Source organism: Pomacea canaliculata, linkage group LG2 (genome assembly GCF_003073045.1).
Source record: "Pomacea canaliculata isolate SZHN2017 linkage group LG2, ASM307304v1, whole genome shotgun sequence".
NCBI lineage: Eukaryota > Metazoa > Mollusca > Gastropoda > Architaenioglossa > Ampullariidae > Pomacea > Pomacea canaliculata.
In genome coordinates, this window is record NC_037591.1 from 5,256,544 (window position 1) to 5,274,328 (window position 17,785).

The 17,785-nt window shown below is 39.3% G+C and overlaps 1 protein-coding gene across 22 annotated transcripts in view; it reads left to right on the forward strand.

The window, feature by feature from the left end:
• LOC112556085 (zinc finger protein 678-like) overlaps positions 1-17,785 on the forward strand; it is a 248,897-nt gene that overhangs the window by 43,909 nt on the left and 187,203 nt on the right. For 21 of the 22 annotated variants that reach the window (XM_025224701.1, XM_025224708.1, XM_025224710.1 and 18 more), the window contains exon 3: positions 1,436-1,508. The exons of the other annotated variant lie outside the window; for it this stretch is intronic. In XM_025224701.1, coding sequence (XP_025080486.1) covers positions 1,436-1,508 — 73 coding nt within the window. The remainder of the gene's footprint in view (positions 1-1,435; positions 1,509-17,785) is intronic. 22 annotated transcript variants of the gene reach the window in all.

Here is a 17,785-nt window from a genome sequence, read left to right on the forward strand (position 1 = left end):
TTCCTTCTAATCGTCATGTAACCAACTCTTCGTGTATTTTTCACTTCCAAAATGCTTAAGATCTTTTCTTCTTCCAATGTCTTCTCCTTCTCCGGATTTGCAGGCTGGTTGAACTGGGTTCAGGGTTATATGTTGGCTTTAGGGCTAAGTTTTTGCGATTAGTGACAATGAGCTGTCATCACAGGCTACAGTATACAGTACACTAGGTCCTTCTGGCTCCTTGGGTTCTGTTACATAGACATCGCAACTCGCGTCTAACGCGTGAAACATTCTTGTGCGCGTGCTTTTTTTTCTTTCAAAACCAGCATCGTCTAAGCTGCTAGAGAAGTGATCTCTTAATTCGCCCATGCCCTTCTGGCAAGCTTCTCGGAATAACATATGGATGATAGTCCATGAACGGAATCTCGTAAAATAAAATCGATATTTCAGTGCTTCTTAATTTTTTTCCAAAATTCACAGTATCCTCTCCTCCTTGTTGTCTCTCTATCTCTCTCGTTGTCTAAGTCTGCGTAACCTCTTCGTAAATTTTACATTGAAACAGTGATTTGGCTTGTACTATTGTAGGTTTCACTTGGGAATTGAGGGGATGATCAGAGCATCATGTTTACATCGGATTAATTATAAATTTTCCCCGACCGCTGTTCTTACGTCCACCCCAACCCCATATCCCTAGAGAGGTATGCAGAACTAACCGCGAATCGGCAATGGACAAGGGTAAAGCTGGATGCATAATTTTGATGAAATTTTCTCGAGAGAGAGAAAAAAAAGTATTACGTGAAGGAGCTGGAAGCGTGCGAGGGAAGGAGAGAGATAAAGATAGAGAAGGTGGCGGTACTGGCATCTGTAGCGGTGCTGTTGCACGCTTGATGACAGTCCTCTGCAGAAAATCCTCTCTGGCACCAAGCTGTCCCCTGTTCCCACCCTCCTGTCTCTTGCACCATCTTCCTCCCCCCATCCACCCGCAGTCTGCTCCTCCTTCTTCATGCTGTGCCGGCTAATTTGTGTTGTGTAATGCAGTGCCCTTTTTCCTTCTCTCCACCCCCTCCCGTTCTTCTCCGTGTCTTGTCTTAGAACTGAGCAATCTCTCACACACATGACAAGAGGAAAGAAAAGCACGCCTGTCGCATGTGGTAGACTGTGAGCGAAGGAGTGATCAAAAAGGAAGAAAAACCCTGGCCACTATCATAAATCTGAAGAAAGACGTACAGTCGCCCTTAAGTCCACCGGAGGAGGAGCAGGAGGAAGAAGACCCAGAAGAAAAAGAAGAAGAAGAAGAAGACAAATTTCTTAAAAGTCTTTGGGCAAAGACAAGCTAACATTTTGAGAAAAGCTTCTCGCAGGGAAGAAAGGCACCTACTGCTTAACTCCGACTTTGAAGAAAGCGTGAGCGCAGACCTGGTCTTCTAACCAGAATGATGTATCGTTCTTTTGACAGTACCGAGTGGAGCGTTGGCATGAACGACAGACATCCCCGGGATGACTTCGCTCTCTGGACATCGCCTCCTCAGGTAAGTCCTTTTTTGTTTACATTATCGTGTTTGTTCTTTCTTTTGAGATGCTTCTGACTCACCTTTGTTTTTGTTTTGATCTTGATTTCCCACCCCCTACCATCGCAATTTTCAGATACTGCCATCATGGCGTGTATCCTATTTTATCAACAGTCTCTCGTCGCTCTCGTTTCGGAAGGTGACAGAGACTGTGACAATATTTAATATTGCACGGTGGTATGCTGTGTTTGATGTTTCCGTGTAGGTCATGATGATTCGACAAGCACGCAACATGCCAAACGGACGCGGTCACAGACACAAGCGCATCTCTTTTCCTCCCGAAGTATAGCGGCTCTTGGGCAATAGCGCCATTGATTCTCTAAACATGATTTATTTTCCTTCTTCATACAACTACTCAAAGCAATAGCACTGTGTGTGTAGGAATGACCCTTTTATTAGAAATATATCATTATTACATACGCATGTGCACATGAAAGGTAATAGGAAAAAGCCAGCGATAAAGAAAATGGCGAGGTTTTTGAAACCAACAGTTTTCACTATACCATTACGTTTGATGTGAAAAAGATGAAAGGTGTTTTGATGGTCATGCAACCATTATTTCCTGACACTATGATGCCGGTCGGCTTATTATTTCAAAAAGTTAAAAGCCTCCGTCTTCTTCCTCATCGAAAGAACCATTATAGATAACACGCGGCCATAAACATGAATATTTTTGTTTGTGGCCGAGGCTGCTGTCGAATAAGCGGAACTGTACTTGAAGCGTGACGCACGCAGAAACTTACATGAACACTTTTGTTGTTCTTCGAGACGGTTTAATTAATGATTGCAAACTGTTCACGCAAGTCGCCTTGTGTTATGGCAGCGCTGTTCGAATAATACCCTTGCTTTTTTGAAATCGAAAATCGGCAACTCGTTTCTGGTGTCAGGAAGTAAATTTTATCGGGAGATTGTTGTTACAAATATTGTTAACACAAATGTTAATTTGAAGTATCAGGCAAACGGACTGCGCGATTTTATGCATATACCAAGACCGCAGAGAGATATACTTCATCATGTTTGTGTTACGACACTTTAGACATAGGGATAGACCTGACTTCTCGTTTTATTTCTCTTCGTCGTCGTGATGGAAATTTTGAATAACATGTTCATTAAGCTATACAATATTTACAATACTCTGCGCGTAATTTCGCAGAACTGGAAGAATCTGCGATAGTAATGTAAATAAAAGTAAATTGTTTGAGAACAAGCATTTCAAAATTTCCTCTAGTTTAAATACCGGACTACTGTACAATGTTTGCGCTTCCTTTACCCTGCATTTGACATTTTTGTGTCTCGACTCATGCGTTCTATGCGAAGAATGGATTAAAAGAATGTTTACTAGAGATGCACTGATTTAAAAATGATAGTATTATTATTATTACTCCGTAATGTAAACACAGGTACATAAATGTTATAGAAATTATATAGCGCATAATGTATGCATGTGAGCAAGAGATCGCATTTTTATGAAGCGCTAATTTTCTGCTGTGTAATGATTGTGAAGATGGCTAAATTTTTGTTACACTACTAACTATGTAAAAACATTAATAGCTAAGTAACAACATTGCTTTGAGTGTTTCCCTGCAGAACCTGCTTCTCTCGGAATCCGAATAAAAGAGACAAAATGATTAATTTGTACATCTGTAAAAACAATAATAGATGGTTCAACTAAGTATGAGAACTGTTTATCTAGTTAGGTTCTAGTACTACTAATGATGATAACAATGCTGCTACAGTTGTTTAAATCTGTGATGAATGATTATCTAGAATAACTCGATGACAAATTCCGTAGAATGTGATAAAAGAGACAAGAAAGTAACTGTATGAAGTATGGCAACATTGTGATAGCTGCGGTATAGTTTATCCACACGTTCACATGCATAAGTCCTCATCAGGCTTCTGCAAACATAATTATAACCTACAGGTTACAGGTGGTAACGATTGGTAGATGCACACTTACTGCTGTATTCGTAGATACGAACAGAAATATTTGAATACGTATACAAACATCTTACAGATGTTCGCTAGCTTGTCAAAGTTCGTTTCCTTTTAGCGTTCTGTTATTTTTGGTTGGGGCTACAGGTGGTGATGTAAGAATGATTAGGGCGAAAATGCATTCTACTCTCAGTAATTAATTGCCTCTAATTTTCAACAATGGATTGCGTTTTCTTCGCCATCGTAGTAATTATTATCCTCCTCTCTCTTCTCTTTCTTTTCCTTTTCATCGTCACCACCACAGCTACATTACAACCACCACCAAAAGATATATTGTCACCACCTTAATTAATGATAATTAATGACAATTTTTTTGTGTAAAATTATATTCCTTGATTTTTTAAAATGAAACAATGATTCATGCTCAACAACTGCTTTAAGTATTATACATTATATTGCGCGAACTTTGTCAGAGGGCTGTTAGATATGGTTGAGACGAGCTATAGCATAAAGACGGACTGACATGCATACAAACCTTTCGCTTGTAGAGCACTTGCATTATGAAATGCTGTAACACTAATTGTCAATACCAGATCATTTGTCACTAGACCACTATGAAGAATGGCTAATAATGAACACATATATAGCGCTTTTAAAAAATAATTTTCTCCTTGCTTCACATAGACGAAAACCACAAATAGACCTAGTCTAACACGTACACACTAACGTCATGTGCACATATATACTTAGTCAACAGACACACCACAGAGTAAATACAGTCGCACACTACACCACGGGATGTATGCCAGAACATACATTCTTGCCCCCAGAAGTGTCCTAACCAGGCAAGTGGATGATTTGACACCATTCCTCAAGACCACTTTCACACTGGCAAGCCGCACAATATTTACACTGCATTATTGTTAATAGTAGGTGCTTTGTTACACAGAGCTGTCAACCAGGGCAGGTGGTCGAACAGCCGTGCCGTTGAATAACATATCGCCACGGGGAATATAACGTACGTACACCAGTAATATATAGGTCGGATCTCAGCAACGATGGAGGGTAGGGGTAGGGTGGAGGATAATGATCATATAGGTTCACTGTCAGAGACCCGGGCTGGTAGTTAAGGGGGAGATAATAACACACACGGGCAAGAGGCGGCGTGGATTCGTGCGTAAGTGCGTGAGTGCGGTTTCATCCGCGCGAGCGGCTTAGACTGATTATTGCTTCAGTTTAGCTTAATGTGCCCCAATCTAACCCCATGAAGCTTCTTGTATCTTACAAAGGATGCTACTTTTTTGTCATTTCTTGTTTCTGCCATGCTTTAAAATTTTGTAAAATAAATACCTTTCTTAGTGCCATTAATTCCGTATTTTAGCAGTCTGTCTGTCCGTCCTACCTACTTTCTGTCTGTCTTTCGTCCATCCTCCCTGTTGAAAAAAAGTGAATAAAACTTATCAACATTATTTGTCAGTAACAGCTATAAGTATAGCAGAAATAGCATGAGCGCCCAACGGAAAAAAATAGTTACGCTGGAGAGAATAGTTGCAATTCAGAGTGCTGTATCGAAAAGGTAGTCAATATGGCACATACCTGTTCGTCTGGGAAATCCACCTTAGCTCACTGAGAATTGTTCATATCAGTCTCTGTGTGATCATGGAAGTTTATCAGTCAGTCGTTAGTTCCTCAACTGGTGCCTGTCGTGGGGGGAGGGGAGCACATAGAGAGACGCGGCAGCTGACAGGACCCGCCAGTCACGCCTGTTGGGGGCATAGGGAGCAGGTCCTGCACAGGAAGTTAATGGGTGTGTACAGTGTAGAAAATTAGCCTCTCTTCTGCCGCCTCTATAACAAGTAACACAATAAGTTGTAGTAGTATTTCGGTTCTCAATTATTATTCGTCAGCATCCTGAACACACTCATTTTTTATTTTCGATAAGTTAGCATGACACACTCAGGTAGTCATTTAACTTACAAGTACTCCTATCCCCAGCGAATGCACTTTTACAGCTTTGCTAACTGTTAATATCGTTGGATTTCTTTTCACTAAGATTATACCGTTTGCACATTTACAACTGTACACATTTACATTTTATTTTTTCTTATCATAACCAATTCGTGGTAAAATAGTACATGGATGCTAGGCTACAGCATCTCTCTCCGCTGCCAGTTACCTTTGTTGATAAACTGGCTAATAGCAAACTCGGGAGAGTGAGTTTTCTTTAGAATTTTCTTCGCATAGAGCCTCGCGAGGTTGAACTCCACAAGAGTCTGCTTCGAGGTTTAGCATAAACAATCCACTAGGCCTCCACCTCAAGGACAGCAAATTATTGAAACGTTTTCTTCTTGGGAATTGTAGTTAGTTATGGACATTGATAGAACTTTAATACGCGCTGTATTTTCTGTCAATGAAATGTTTTCCTTTTTGCTTTTGTTAATTTCTAATGTAATATTTGTCTTATATAGACCATTTTTGTCTGAAGCTTTTGCCTGTTTCCAGCCTTCTAACATTGATCAAGTCTGTCTTAAGCTGAGAGCTGTATGTCTTTATTATCAAAAATGTCAAATTATATGAACAAATCCTCTTCTAGGGACCTCCCACTCAAACATAACACCCCCATTGTTTTTATTCCAGCTCTCTATGTAGATCAATGTAACGTGTTTGTTTATTATTTCTTCGTGATGCAACGTCAGCTTAGATTTTTTCCTAGAAATTTGATGATGGTTGGAACTTGATTATGTAATTATTAGCCCCACATGATTTTGTAGAAGGTTAGAGTTCTCTTATCAAGGCTCTCTTCCTCCGTGCTGGGCCACGCTGCTGGGTCTCCTGGCAGAGGAGTGAGGCAGGTGTTGGTCTTTGTAGTTTTTGACTATTTCCTAGCTTCTGTTCATTTAATGTTTCCTAAAAATTGTTTATAAAAGAATGCTTGTTGTGTTGCTATTTTATTATTTTGTGCCGCTTCTTGCATATCTTATGTTGCCTTCATTTTTATGTGGTGTGTTGTCATCTTCGCCGATTTTGTTTGGCATTTTGCTGAATAAGTGAAGGTTTTACTTTCCAAGGGCAGCTGGTGTGTCGTTTTCATTCAGTGATCTGTTTCTACTTCTGATGGTTGGTTGTGATCTGTTTATTTTTTAAAACGGTATTTTATGATAGCTAAATTAAGGCTTTTACCTTATCAACAATAAAAATGCATGCTTTACAAACTTCTATATATTTCAAAGTGAGCAGCTTATTAATGAACCATACTAACAGTAAAAAATATTTGTTATCACCACTAGCTTTTATTTATTGAAATGTCAATATCGCTTGTGCGAAGGGACAGTATAAAGTCGTAATAACATATGTACGTGTGTGTGTGTGCGTGTGCGTGTGCGTGTGTGTTTGTGTGTGGCGGGTGTTCGCGCGCGCTTTTGTGTAAAAAACAAAGTAAAGAGAATGAGATGTTATGGCACGGCCGGAGAACTGATTAATACTTCTCTCCGTCACCCACTCGAGGTGGAGCTGAATATGGCGTCGCAATTGAAAATAGCACGGTGAGCCCTGAGACTGGTTTACAGCTGCTAAAGACTCTAAGAAGCGATCGCTTAGATAGTCCTCGCGTTACATCTTGAGACAAATATTGGGGGAAAAGGAAAAAAAGACGGGTGTCGTGTGGACTGCCGGGTGGGGATCAGATTTCGCTTTGACAATCAACTGCTAGTTGTTGGCGGTCTTATTTCTCCCTCTGGAAGTGTGATCTTTGGATAACAGTATCGTTAGTTTCCTCCTGCGAGTTGCCATGCTTGGTTTTTCAAAGTCGGCTGAATAAAAAAAAAAAAACAAACTTTCAGCGGCTCATTTGCGACAATGTGGCAGAGAAGGATTAAGTTGTTGTAGGGAACATTCATACAAACAAGGGATGTTAAGATGTCTTGAGAAGGAATGTAGTAACAGGGGTTCACCAGTGAGAGCAGTTTCACTAACAAATTCATTAGATTACCCTTTTTTTTTGTTTTACCTCGAAACCAGTCTCTTTGAAACCTCTTGCGGATGGATAGGAAACGAGAAATAGACACCATAAATGGAAATACCAGACACACAAACAGGCGTCATCACATTAGTCAGTCAGACATGTATGTGCGCGCGCACACACACACATACGCCTACAAACAGACATATACATAAACATAAACACACGCATACAAGCACGATGAGAGAAAAAGAGAATGAAACGGAGGCAATTATTCAGTGATAGGAATAGAGAGAGAGAGAGAGAGAGAGAGTACACTAAACACTGAAAATTTAAATGAACCCACCAGCTTCCACTGGCGACAACAGACTAAAAAAAAAACAACGAAGATATAAATTGCCCATAAACATCTTCTTGTAATGTTACATAAAATGTTGAATGTACCCACGAAATTAATCAAGTAATTCTTGTCTAATCTCAATGACTAAATTTTGTTTTCTTTGACCAAATTTAGCTTAGGCGATTTTTGCCTTAATAGTTACTTTAAAATACAGCAACCAGTCCACATAGTGTCCATTCTACAGCAAACCTGAAGACGAAATAAACTTCTCATTGGAGCGCTTCATTGCAGAGCCTCCAGTATTCCTCAATGACAAATAAATGTACCTTTATAAGTACCCGGCACACGCCTAGAAATGAGGTTTACCCTTTCTTGTCAATAAATACTAGCAACTTGATGACGAGATCAGTAGCAATGTTTATCATGCTTCCAAAATAAGGCGCGCACACAGTAGACGTTTTTCTTTGTCTCCATGTGTTGAGGGGGTAAAGGCGGGTACATTTTCGTCGCTTGGCACTGAAAGTCGTTGAAATAAAATCTGCTACGATTTTGAAGAAAAATTATAACCTTTAACCACAGTCTGTGCCTTTAGCTGTGCCTATCTGATAAGTCTACCGAGAGCCAGTAATTTGGGTGTTTCCACATTTGGCCCGCCATGCGGATACTGTCATTTACTCGCAACCTTGCGGAAAACCGAGCTTTTACTGAGGGCCACGTGTCACAGAGGTGTTTTTTTTTTTTTTTTTTTTTTTTTTTTTTTTTTTTGGAAGAGGGGAGAGCACGACAATCAAGACAAGTAAAGATCCTTTTCTGTAAGGTTTAGTGAAGGTTCTTTAGAGCACAGCTTAACAGAACTGATCTTTAGAGATGCTTGCGTGACCCAACCTCAGCCTTCTAACACGTATGTATGTATGTCACGCTAAACCTTAACGAGTGGACATAAAAGGGTGCCTCCTTTCTGATTTCGTAGTCAAAATAATGCGGTTCCGAGGAATGTGCTTTCTTTCTAGATATTTACAAGCGACAGAAGTTGAGTTTCCAAAACATTTCTAACTTCATTCAATACCATTGAAATTCCCAACAAAACAGCTAGTTTTCAATAGCAAAAGCTTCAGATAGTTTCTCATCGCGAAAGACCGAGGAGCATAGGTTACAAAAACGCTAAAGCGTTAGTAAAATTTAACTGTGGTACAAAAGAGCTGTTGAGAAATTTTAGAAGACATTTAGTAGTCATATGTTTATGGGATCATGAACAACTGGAGTCTTGTTTGACTGGACAGAATGGACTCAGCGGATGGAGTGTAAAATAAGAGAAAATTTTCATTTTATTTTCAATTTGGGGAAAAAAATAGAAAAAACACCCGCGCGGGAATAAAAGAATAGAAATACAAAGAAGTTTGGGGAAAGAACCACACAGCCCGTAAATAAAGATTAAAAACTCCATTTAGCTTGTAGCTTTTGGTGAATTTCTGGGACACAAGTACACAACCATCTTCGCTTATGTCATTCCCACATTATATAAAAAAATTACTGCTGGATTTTCGTGAAACATTGTGGTGATGATTGTTATTAAAAGGAAGATAATATGATCAACACCATGATCATCATCATATTGTGTGCACAAAGCCAGATATTATGAGATAATACCTTTTCGGAGATAGGATTACACTGACAATAGAAAGAGTAGAAAGTTCATCCATTGTCCCCTGGAAAAAAATATGTTAAACAATTAGAACTGAGCAATAACAAAGTAGCAGCGATCGGGCTGTGAGAATTGTATTCAGTTGGCGTGGTCATGACTTTCTGGCAGCAAATAATGTGTACGGGGCTGAAGACAGGGAGGATAAAATAACGGCTGGCGGAGCAAGGCAGAAACGGCATGTCGTGGTGAGGAATGGTGGTGTTACCTGTGTCTTCAGCGCTCCGTCAGTCCTGACGTCGTGTTAATTTGAATGAATGCGAGTCAGAAGCAAAGGAGGCACTGGCAAGAAAGCTGCCCTTGCTTCAGGCGCAACCACAAGGGCGGTTTACTCACGTTCCATTATGCTGGCTATTTGGTTGTAATTACACTTTGGAGTGAGAACTGTCAGAAATAGCAAAGAAAGTGAAAACTCCACCAACTCGGAAAAGGTGGATGTTCCATAAAAAAGTGAATATTCAAGCAAGAAATGTTTTATCGTGTCTTTTCCTCTATCTTTCTGTTTCTCTCACTGTGAGTGTGCGCGCACACGCGCGCAATTGCAGGTGCATTCTTTGGGTCTGTGCACCCTTCCCAGAATTATACCTGCATTACCACCGAAAGATAAATAAAAGTAAATTTATGTTTCTCTCCGTAGAAATTGCAGATTTTATATTTCAGATGCCTAAAATACTAAATGTAGAAAGGGAAAAATATAGTCTTCTTCGACTTTTTGTTTTCTTTTTAACGTTAGTGCATTTGGTCCCTTCAGGATTTTTTTTCAAGAGAATTAAAATCACACCTTCTTGTGAAAAGATCGGGTCATGAAGGATTTCTAGTCCTGGTCACGCGCTTGAAAGCGCATAACATTATTCTACTCGAAGGATAGTAATAATGATAATAATCTAAAAATTCAACCTTTCTTCTTTTAGGTCAGAGTGACCTTAAGAGCTGGCGTTCAGGTTTTCAAAACGTCAACTTCTGTCATGAGAAGGCGAATTCAAGAAGAATTGTAGTGCAGTGAAGCAGGCAACGCTAATTGACATGGAGTGCTTTGGAACGAAGTCAGACCACTGGAGTATTCTGACATCAGTCAGGTCCCTGGCCCTCCCTTTTTGTGTCACACCGAGGGAGTGCTCAGTTCTTCTGTGGATTAGCTTCAGCAACAATTGGTGCTCCATATCGGCAAGCAGCTGTTGTCAACCCTTGTCTTCTTCGCCGATGAACATAATATTTACTTTATCGCTTGATGTACTTTTTCGCCAGACACACGAATATACTCTTTTTCAGAGGACAGTTTCATTTACAAAGCGAAAGGAGTAAAAGAAGATGCGGTTACTTGCAATTATTAATGTTTGGTACACGTTTTGTGAAGATGTTTTGATAAAATGAATACCAACTACAATAAAACATCTAAACAATGTTAAGAAAATAATAATAAATTACTAACAAAAAGCAACATCAAATAATCAGTTTAAATAAATGAATTAAATAGAAAAGTCAGTATCTATAAATTAAAATGAAATATCTATAAAATAAATAGAAACATCAATAATCAATCGCAATAAAACATAAATAAATTAAAATAATAAATGTTCATAAATGAAAAATAATAAATAAAACAATCAACAACAATTAAACATCAATATAAAAAGCTTGAGACATTCCTTCTATGTGGCTCCGCAGTCTGAGAGATAGCTGGCGTTGGCAATGGCTGCTGCCTTGGGGACTATTTTGAAATACTTGAACATAGAAAATACTTTCCACGCACGTTTTCATGCGACTTCCGAGGGTATTATCTACAGATGGAATAGATTAAAGTCACTATCTCCATATTGACTGTAAATGGTGCTTGTAGCTGTCAATGCTTAATTATGTAATATTTCAAATATCTCATCTCCAGTTACGTCTTCTTTCACATAGGAGGAGGAGAGGAACAATAAACAAACAACCCCGACTGTATTAAAGCAAGGAACGTAACTGTCCCCATCAGATATTTTCAATGAAAGACTGTTGTACGGCGCTCGTCATGGGCGTTAGACAGAGCAAACTGAACGACTTTCCGTATGCGGCCACTGAACCTGCGTACCGCCCGCAGGATACCATAGAAAAGTGCCTAGGGTCACGAAAAAATATAAAAAAGAAACGGAGCTGAACGTTGTGGCTTGATAGACGTGCCCGAGGAAGAAACAATTAATTATTTCAAAGAAATCCATGTAAAGATTAGGTTAGCTTTCTGAGCGGTCTGTCCAGAATGGCTTTGATAAGGTCGCCTTGACATCTTGCGCGCTTCCGACAGAGAGTTTATCTGTGGTAAGAGAAATTGTATTCAGAGACCTATTGAAAAAGTAAGTCAAACCTTCGTTGCTTTCTGTTCGCCACCTTTAGACAAACAACCAAAGCCTTTAGACAAATGTTTCTGATTTTTCGTGCTATTCCCGTCAAGAATCGAAACTTTTGTTTTCAAACTCGAGGAGTTTCTAGTGATATCTTAAAGTTAAGAATCTGTCGCTTTTGAGTTAAGGAGAGGGTGCTGTCAAAATACATTAGTACATTTAATTTATAATATGCTCGGTTGTCCTTAAATGGTCAAGATTGAAATGTTTCATGGAAGGCATTGAAGAATGCGACATTTTATCGACGAATAGCAGTCATGTATGTCGTTTTGAAAATGTATTCATCCTTTGTACTATATTTTCATTATGGTGCTGCTATGCTGTCCCATACTCATTAATGTTGTCTTCTTTAAGATTGGTTCTAGTCTATGAATAGATTATACCCAAACTTTTCTTGTTGAAAATTTAGCTTCATTTATTAAACAATGACCGATCGATTGTATAAAAACATTAAGTCTAATTTTTAAAGACACATTTGAAAAATAAAATCCTAGAATTGCGTAAATAATGATTGACGAATTAATCTTCTGCTTCTTGTAAACAGCTGAAAAACAGCTAAAACTTTAAAATTTATTTAGCAGTTTAATTTAAGGACGCGAGAGTGAAATTACAAAGAATCCGTAATTGTTGCGCTTAATTAATGATAGTAATTACTACCATCGAAATCAAGACTTCGTATAATTCGGAAATGTAGCTCTCCCGACCACACCTTTATACCAAGTATTAAACTAAACACACGCGTATATACATATAAATTCGTTGACAAATGCGTTTCATTTTGTAGCTGTTCATATCACACAAATTCATTGTTAGTGCATGCTACGTATTTTGTTTTGTATATAAATACTTGGTAAATTTAATTTTTGGTTTTTTTACATAGCCTTAGAGACCAACGATGAAGAGTTAAGTGACAAAGCAGAGGAAATTTTCGGGTACTAACTGCTACAAAATAACTGTTAAAACCTCAAGGCATATGAAGATCTAAAACATATACAGACTTTTCATTTTATTGATTTAATGAAAAATAAATGCGTTATTATGAAATCCAAATTATTTATTGAATAAAACCACGTATATTTCTTCTTCGTACCACTACTACAACTAATCATAATAATTATCTAAGGTCAGAGAGAAAGCGTAAAAGGTATATGAGTTCAAAAGTACTCCCCCCCAAAAAAAAAAAAAAAAAAAAAAACACCCAAATATCTAAGTAGAGCTACTTAGCGAAAAAAGTAAGTAAACATTGACTTTTGACTAATTGTAACGGCTTCTAAAATGGCTGCTCTGATGTATTCGGTTGTAGGCAACCTCATTTAGCATGACTCTCATGTTTGTGTTTAGGTGGCATTGCTTTACATTTCACTTTGTGGAAACTCGCTCAGGTCACTGGTTGTGTACCATTGTTCCCAAAATAAACTCCATCAAGTCCTGTAATCTTCTCTCTCTTTTTGCACTCAACAAATACCTAGCAAACTTCCAACTTGATAAAAATAAAATCATAGTCACATAGCAGTCTTTTTGACACTATTTTGAAGAAGACAACCTCCAGTAATTACCAGAATAAGGATGTAGTAAGTCATTGATAACAAGGTGGTGGGGTGAACCTCAGAGGACACCTACAATTTTAGAGGATTAATTCTCGTCACAGGATTTTAATTTTAAAGTAGCCTTACTAATCGCCAAGTTTATTATTATTTTTTGAAAGGGTGGAGGAGCTTGAATGGATGAGTGGAACCGAGGGAGGTAAAAGAAAAGTGAGTAAACATTAAGTACTGTAAAGTAGCTGAAGAGCGTGGAGCGTCCATGTAGAGCTCGTTGCGTCATCATCTCCTCGTTAACGGACTGCAGCGCAAAACTTCACAACTAATTTCAGGCTCGCTTGACTGGCCTGATTTTTCCGGAGGCGGCACGACAGTCTGATTATACTAGCCTGATTTCACACCTTGAAGTCATCGTGCCAAAGGTGGCTTCCGTCAAGCTTTAATACCCAGCCCTTGTGTCCTACACGTAGGAAGGGAGGAAGGTCTTGACAATGAGGTTGTAGGCGGAGCTATGGCACACAGGCAAAGCCCAGCATTACCAAGATAACTGTTTTCTTCAGACAGTTATTTGAGCTTATTTAGATCTCTAGGGACTGACGCGAAGAAACTAATTACGACTAGGTTTTGGCTGCTAGTGGATTTTCTTTGTAGGTATTACACAAAATGCACGTCAGTTAATTCTGGAGGAGGCTTACAGGCAGACGCATCTGTTACCCAATCCGTTGTATTTTAGCGACAGAAGTCGATAGAAACCTTTCTTTTCTGAGTGAATTCTGCACGAACGTGATTGGGCACACAAACAAAAGGTCAAAGATACCAAACCACCAAATGAGCGCACACCTGAGTACATCAATGCTTTGAAAAACACACGTGTAGATGGACACCTTACTTTGTTCGTCTTTAGCTGTGTTAGTAAACAGTGGGTTTAGGTTGAATGGGAGACGATGGAATAAACTGACCAAAGTCAAGTGGTTAGTGCGAAGGTGCGCTTAAAGCAGACTTCTATTCTGGCTGTCATTGAATGAGAAAATACAAGTGCTTGATATACAATTTAAGGTTAAATATATATGACGTGGATGATTTGTTCAATCCAAAATAGAATGTATAAAAATGATTTGTTTCTTTTAACTTTGGAACGGTATATAGAAGAAGTAATAAGCTAGATTTTGTCCTTATATTTTTTTGTTTTGATATAATAGTGTGAAACACGCGCACGCGCGCACACACACAAAAACACCAATTTTGCGAGGTTGACATCGCTAGTCAAAAATATTAATTCATAGTAATATGCGGTGAATAACTCTGGGTTTCCCTGTCTTGTTTCTCTTCGCACTTTCTGGAACTTCTTTGAAATGAAATGAGAGGAAAAACACGTTTTGCATTTTGTTCTGTAACTTATTGCTCGTTGAATCTTACATAAAGTAAACCTTAATCATGTAGTCTCACAAATGGCAGTATCAAAACAAGCGTAACTGTCATTTCTATTTCTTATGACCTTATACTCGTATTCAGTCTGGAAGTTTATCTTCCTTCAGTCTTCATCTTCATCAAGTGCTTTGCACTCATGTTTCCATAGCATCATCCGTTTGCTGTCGCTTGTGTTTCTGGCTTGTTTGACTATCAGCTCATTTTTAGTCTTTCGTATGCAGCGCATTAAGCTCGTCTCTATACTAGGAAATGAGCTCTGCTATTCTCCTCCTCATCCTCATCGTCGTCGTCGTCGTCCTCCTCCTCCTCCTCCTTCTCATCCCCATTGTCGTCGTCGTCATCCTCCTCCTCATCACCATCGTCGTTGTCGCAGTCCTCCTTCTCTTTATCATCATTCGTTGTCACTGATGATTGAAATCTGAGCTGTAGCTTTCATTTGATCATTGAGTTGTTGAGGACCATTTTTGGTCACACACACACACTTTCTCTCTCTCGCCGGCGAGATTTCTGGTGGTGTCATATGGTTCCGTTTCGTTGATGAGAGCTGTAAAAGTAATAGTGAGAGTGACTTGCGACATAAAACCTTAAAGATATCAGAATATCCGAGATATGCTTGCCAAACAAGATGCTCATGTTCACTTATAATTCCTCCTTCGTAGGATGTTGTATTTAGTCCAAAGTGATTTTTCAGTCGTCGCCTAGAGTGTCCACCTTATTAACTGTTGTCCCGTCTCTATTTTTTTTCTTTGCTTTACCACCACCATTTGTTTTTAAGATGAATTTCCCAAGCAGTCGGTATCTAGTGTGCAACATTGCCCCCATTACTTTACGGGCATGTAAGGCCAAATGTCAGGAAAGTGGATACTGTTGCAGAACAGAGTGCCTAAAAAAGTTTGTCGTCTAACATTGAAAGGTTTGATTTTCTTAGGCAGCAGACACGAGCGCTCGCCTTCTGGAGAACAGTGTCAGTTTTATGATCCATTTAAGAGAATTATTATACATATCACATCAAAATACGTGCACTTAAATACATCACCGCGGTCGATTTCTCTGCCGCCTGTAGTAACAGGATCTGGCTTTGCCTGTTTCTTTTAGAAACGAATCAACATCCTTATTGTTTTGCACATATGAATCTCTAAGTAGTAGTGTTCCTTTTGTCACCTAGTAAAATAATCGATGATAGTTTTTGTTTTCTGGTGTTCTGTTGAATCTGTGACGTCAGGGGAGTGCCTTGGACATGTTTGTAATGTAGTCGTCTCGAGAATGCCTTCAATCGGCGGTTATAGAGAAAGCGAAAACGGCCAATAAAACACCACCTTGTAGTACCTCTGCAATTTGTAACTGTAACACTTGAGATCATATCTGAATTAGACACTGCAGTCTGAAATATCTCAAAGAAAAAATAAACCAAGAAAGAAGAAAAGTGGAAGAAACATAACAGATTGCTTTTTTGAAGAGTTCTCAGACAACTAAATGTGGTCGCCGAGTGTAAAACTACTGACATATGAGATCTTTCCTTCAGAACGTGTGAGAGATTTATACTTGATTATTTCAGTTTAGCTCATAGCAACCATTAGCATAGCACAAGATCACAGAACGCGAGCAAGTGCCTCTCCTACCTAGCCCCGGGGATTTGGAGATCGCGAACAGCAACCGGCGTGTTAGTGTAGCGCCTGTCATAACCCTGACCTTTACCCTCATATTCTTGGACATGAGCCCGTCGTGCAAAATTATCTCGCCTGACTGCCACTGAAAACTGAGACTGGGGCATCCTTCTGCTGACAGCCAGCGGAAAGAGTGCTTTGTTTCTTTACCCTACTGTGACATCAAAAGGGGTACGTAATCTTATGCAGGAAAAATATAAATATTAATGTATATGTGTGTGCGTCTGTATGGATTTTTAACTCTGGACATCTGACACTACGCCAGCTTTTACAATTTCAATAAAAGCCGTGTTATCTTATGTAATGTAATACCACTTTTATTATTTTAATGCACAAGAAACGACGAGACACTATAGCTATCAGAGAAGGGAAATATTTGTATGGCGCAAAACATGTCGCACAAAAATTGTTTTTGTTTCTCAGTACACACTGTTTATCTTCTACGTGTGATTAAAATCTGCGAGGAGTAGCCAATTTTTATCTTAACTCCTGTTTCCATATCAAATGTTATTAAAAATAAAACTTCATAAACTAAGAGAGGTGCCGTTTATTCCTCTATAAGAGTTCGGTAACATTTTTTGCTTAGGTTATTTTGGAGTCACAGTATATGACGCAAATAGTATCATAATAGAAGCTCTTATTCAGTGGATCTTATAAAACAAAGAAATAAGCAGAAGAAGTCGAGGTGGTCGCAAGGGAATGTCCACAGCGCGTGTTGCCGTAACACACCGAGCGAGTCGTAGGCGGTTACCGGTGTTGTGTGCTTGAGACAGAACGAGGCTAGGAGTGCGACCACAACGTAGTCCGGGAGAAAGCCGCTTTGGAATCGTTGGCGTGACCGTTCGCGGAGCAACAGCAGATGGGAGGGGATGGAAGCAGACACCTGCCAGTGCTTGCTGCTTGTGCGAGATGTTGGCGTGACGTGACGTGACGCTACACTCGGGCCGCAGCACTCCGGGATCTCCTCCCATGCTGGCCTCAAGATCCCTCTTTTTGATAACGCTCACTACGCAGAAAACATTTCTCATAAATGAGACAAAAACTTCCAATAAATGCGTCTTCGTCTGGCAACTGAGGACCTACGCATTTGTTTGTCATAGTTGCAAAGTTGCGGCTTAGCGATAAAGTCGTCTGTCTTACTTTCTTACTCATCGTCATCACAAGAGTAGAGAAGGTACTGACACTAGTGATGAAAAAATGAAAAGAACTCTGCCGCAAAATGCAAAGCAAAGCAAATAAAATTACGGCAAAATCAATTTCAGCATAAACAAGTTGAACATTGCGTAAGGCTGTGCATT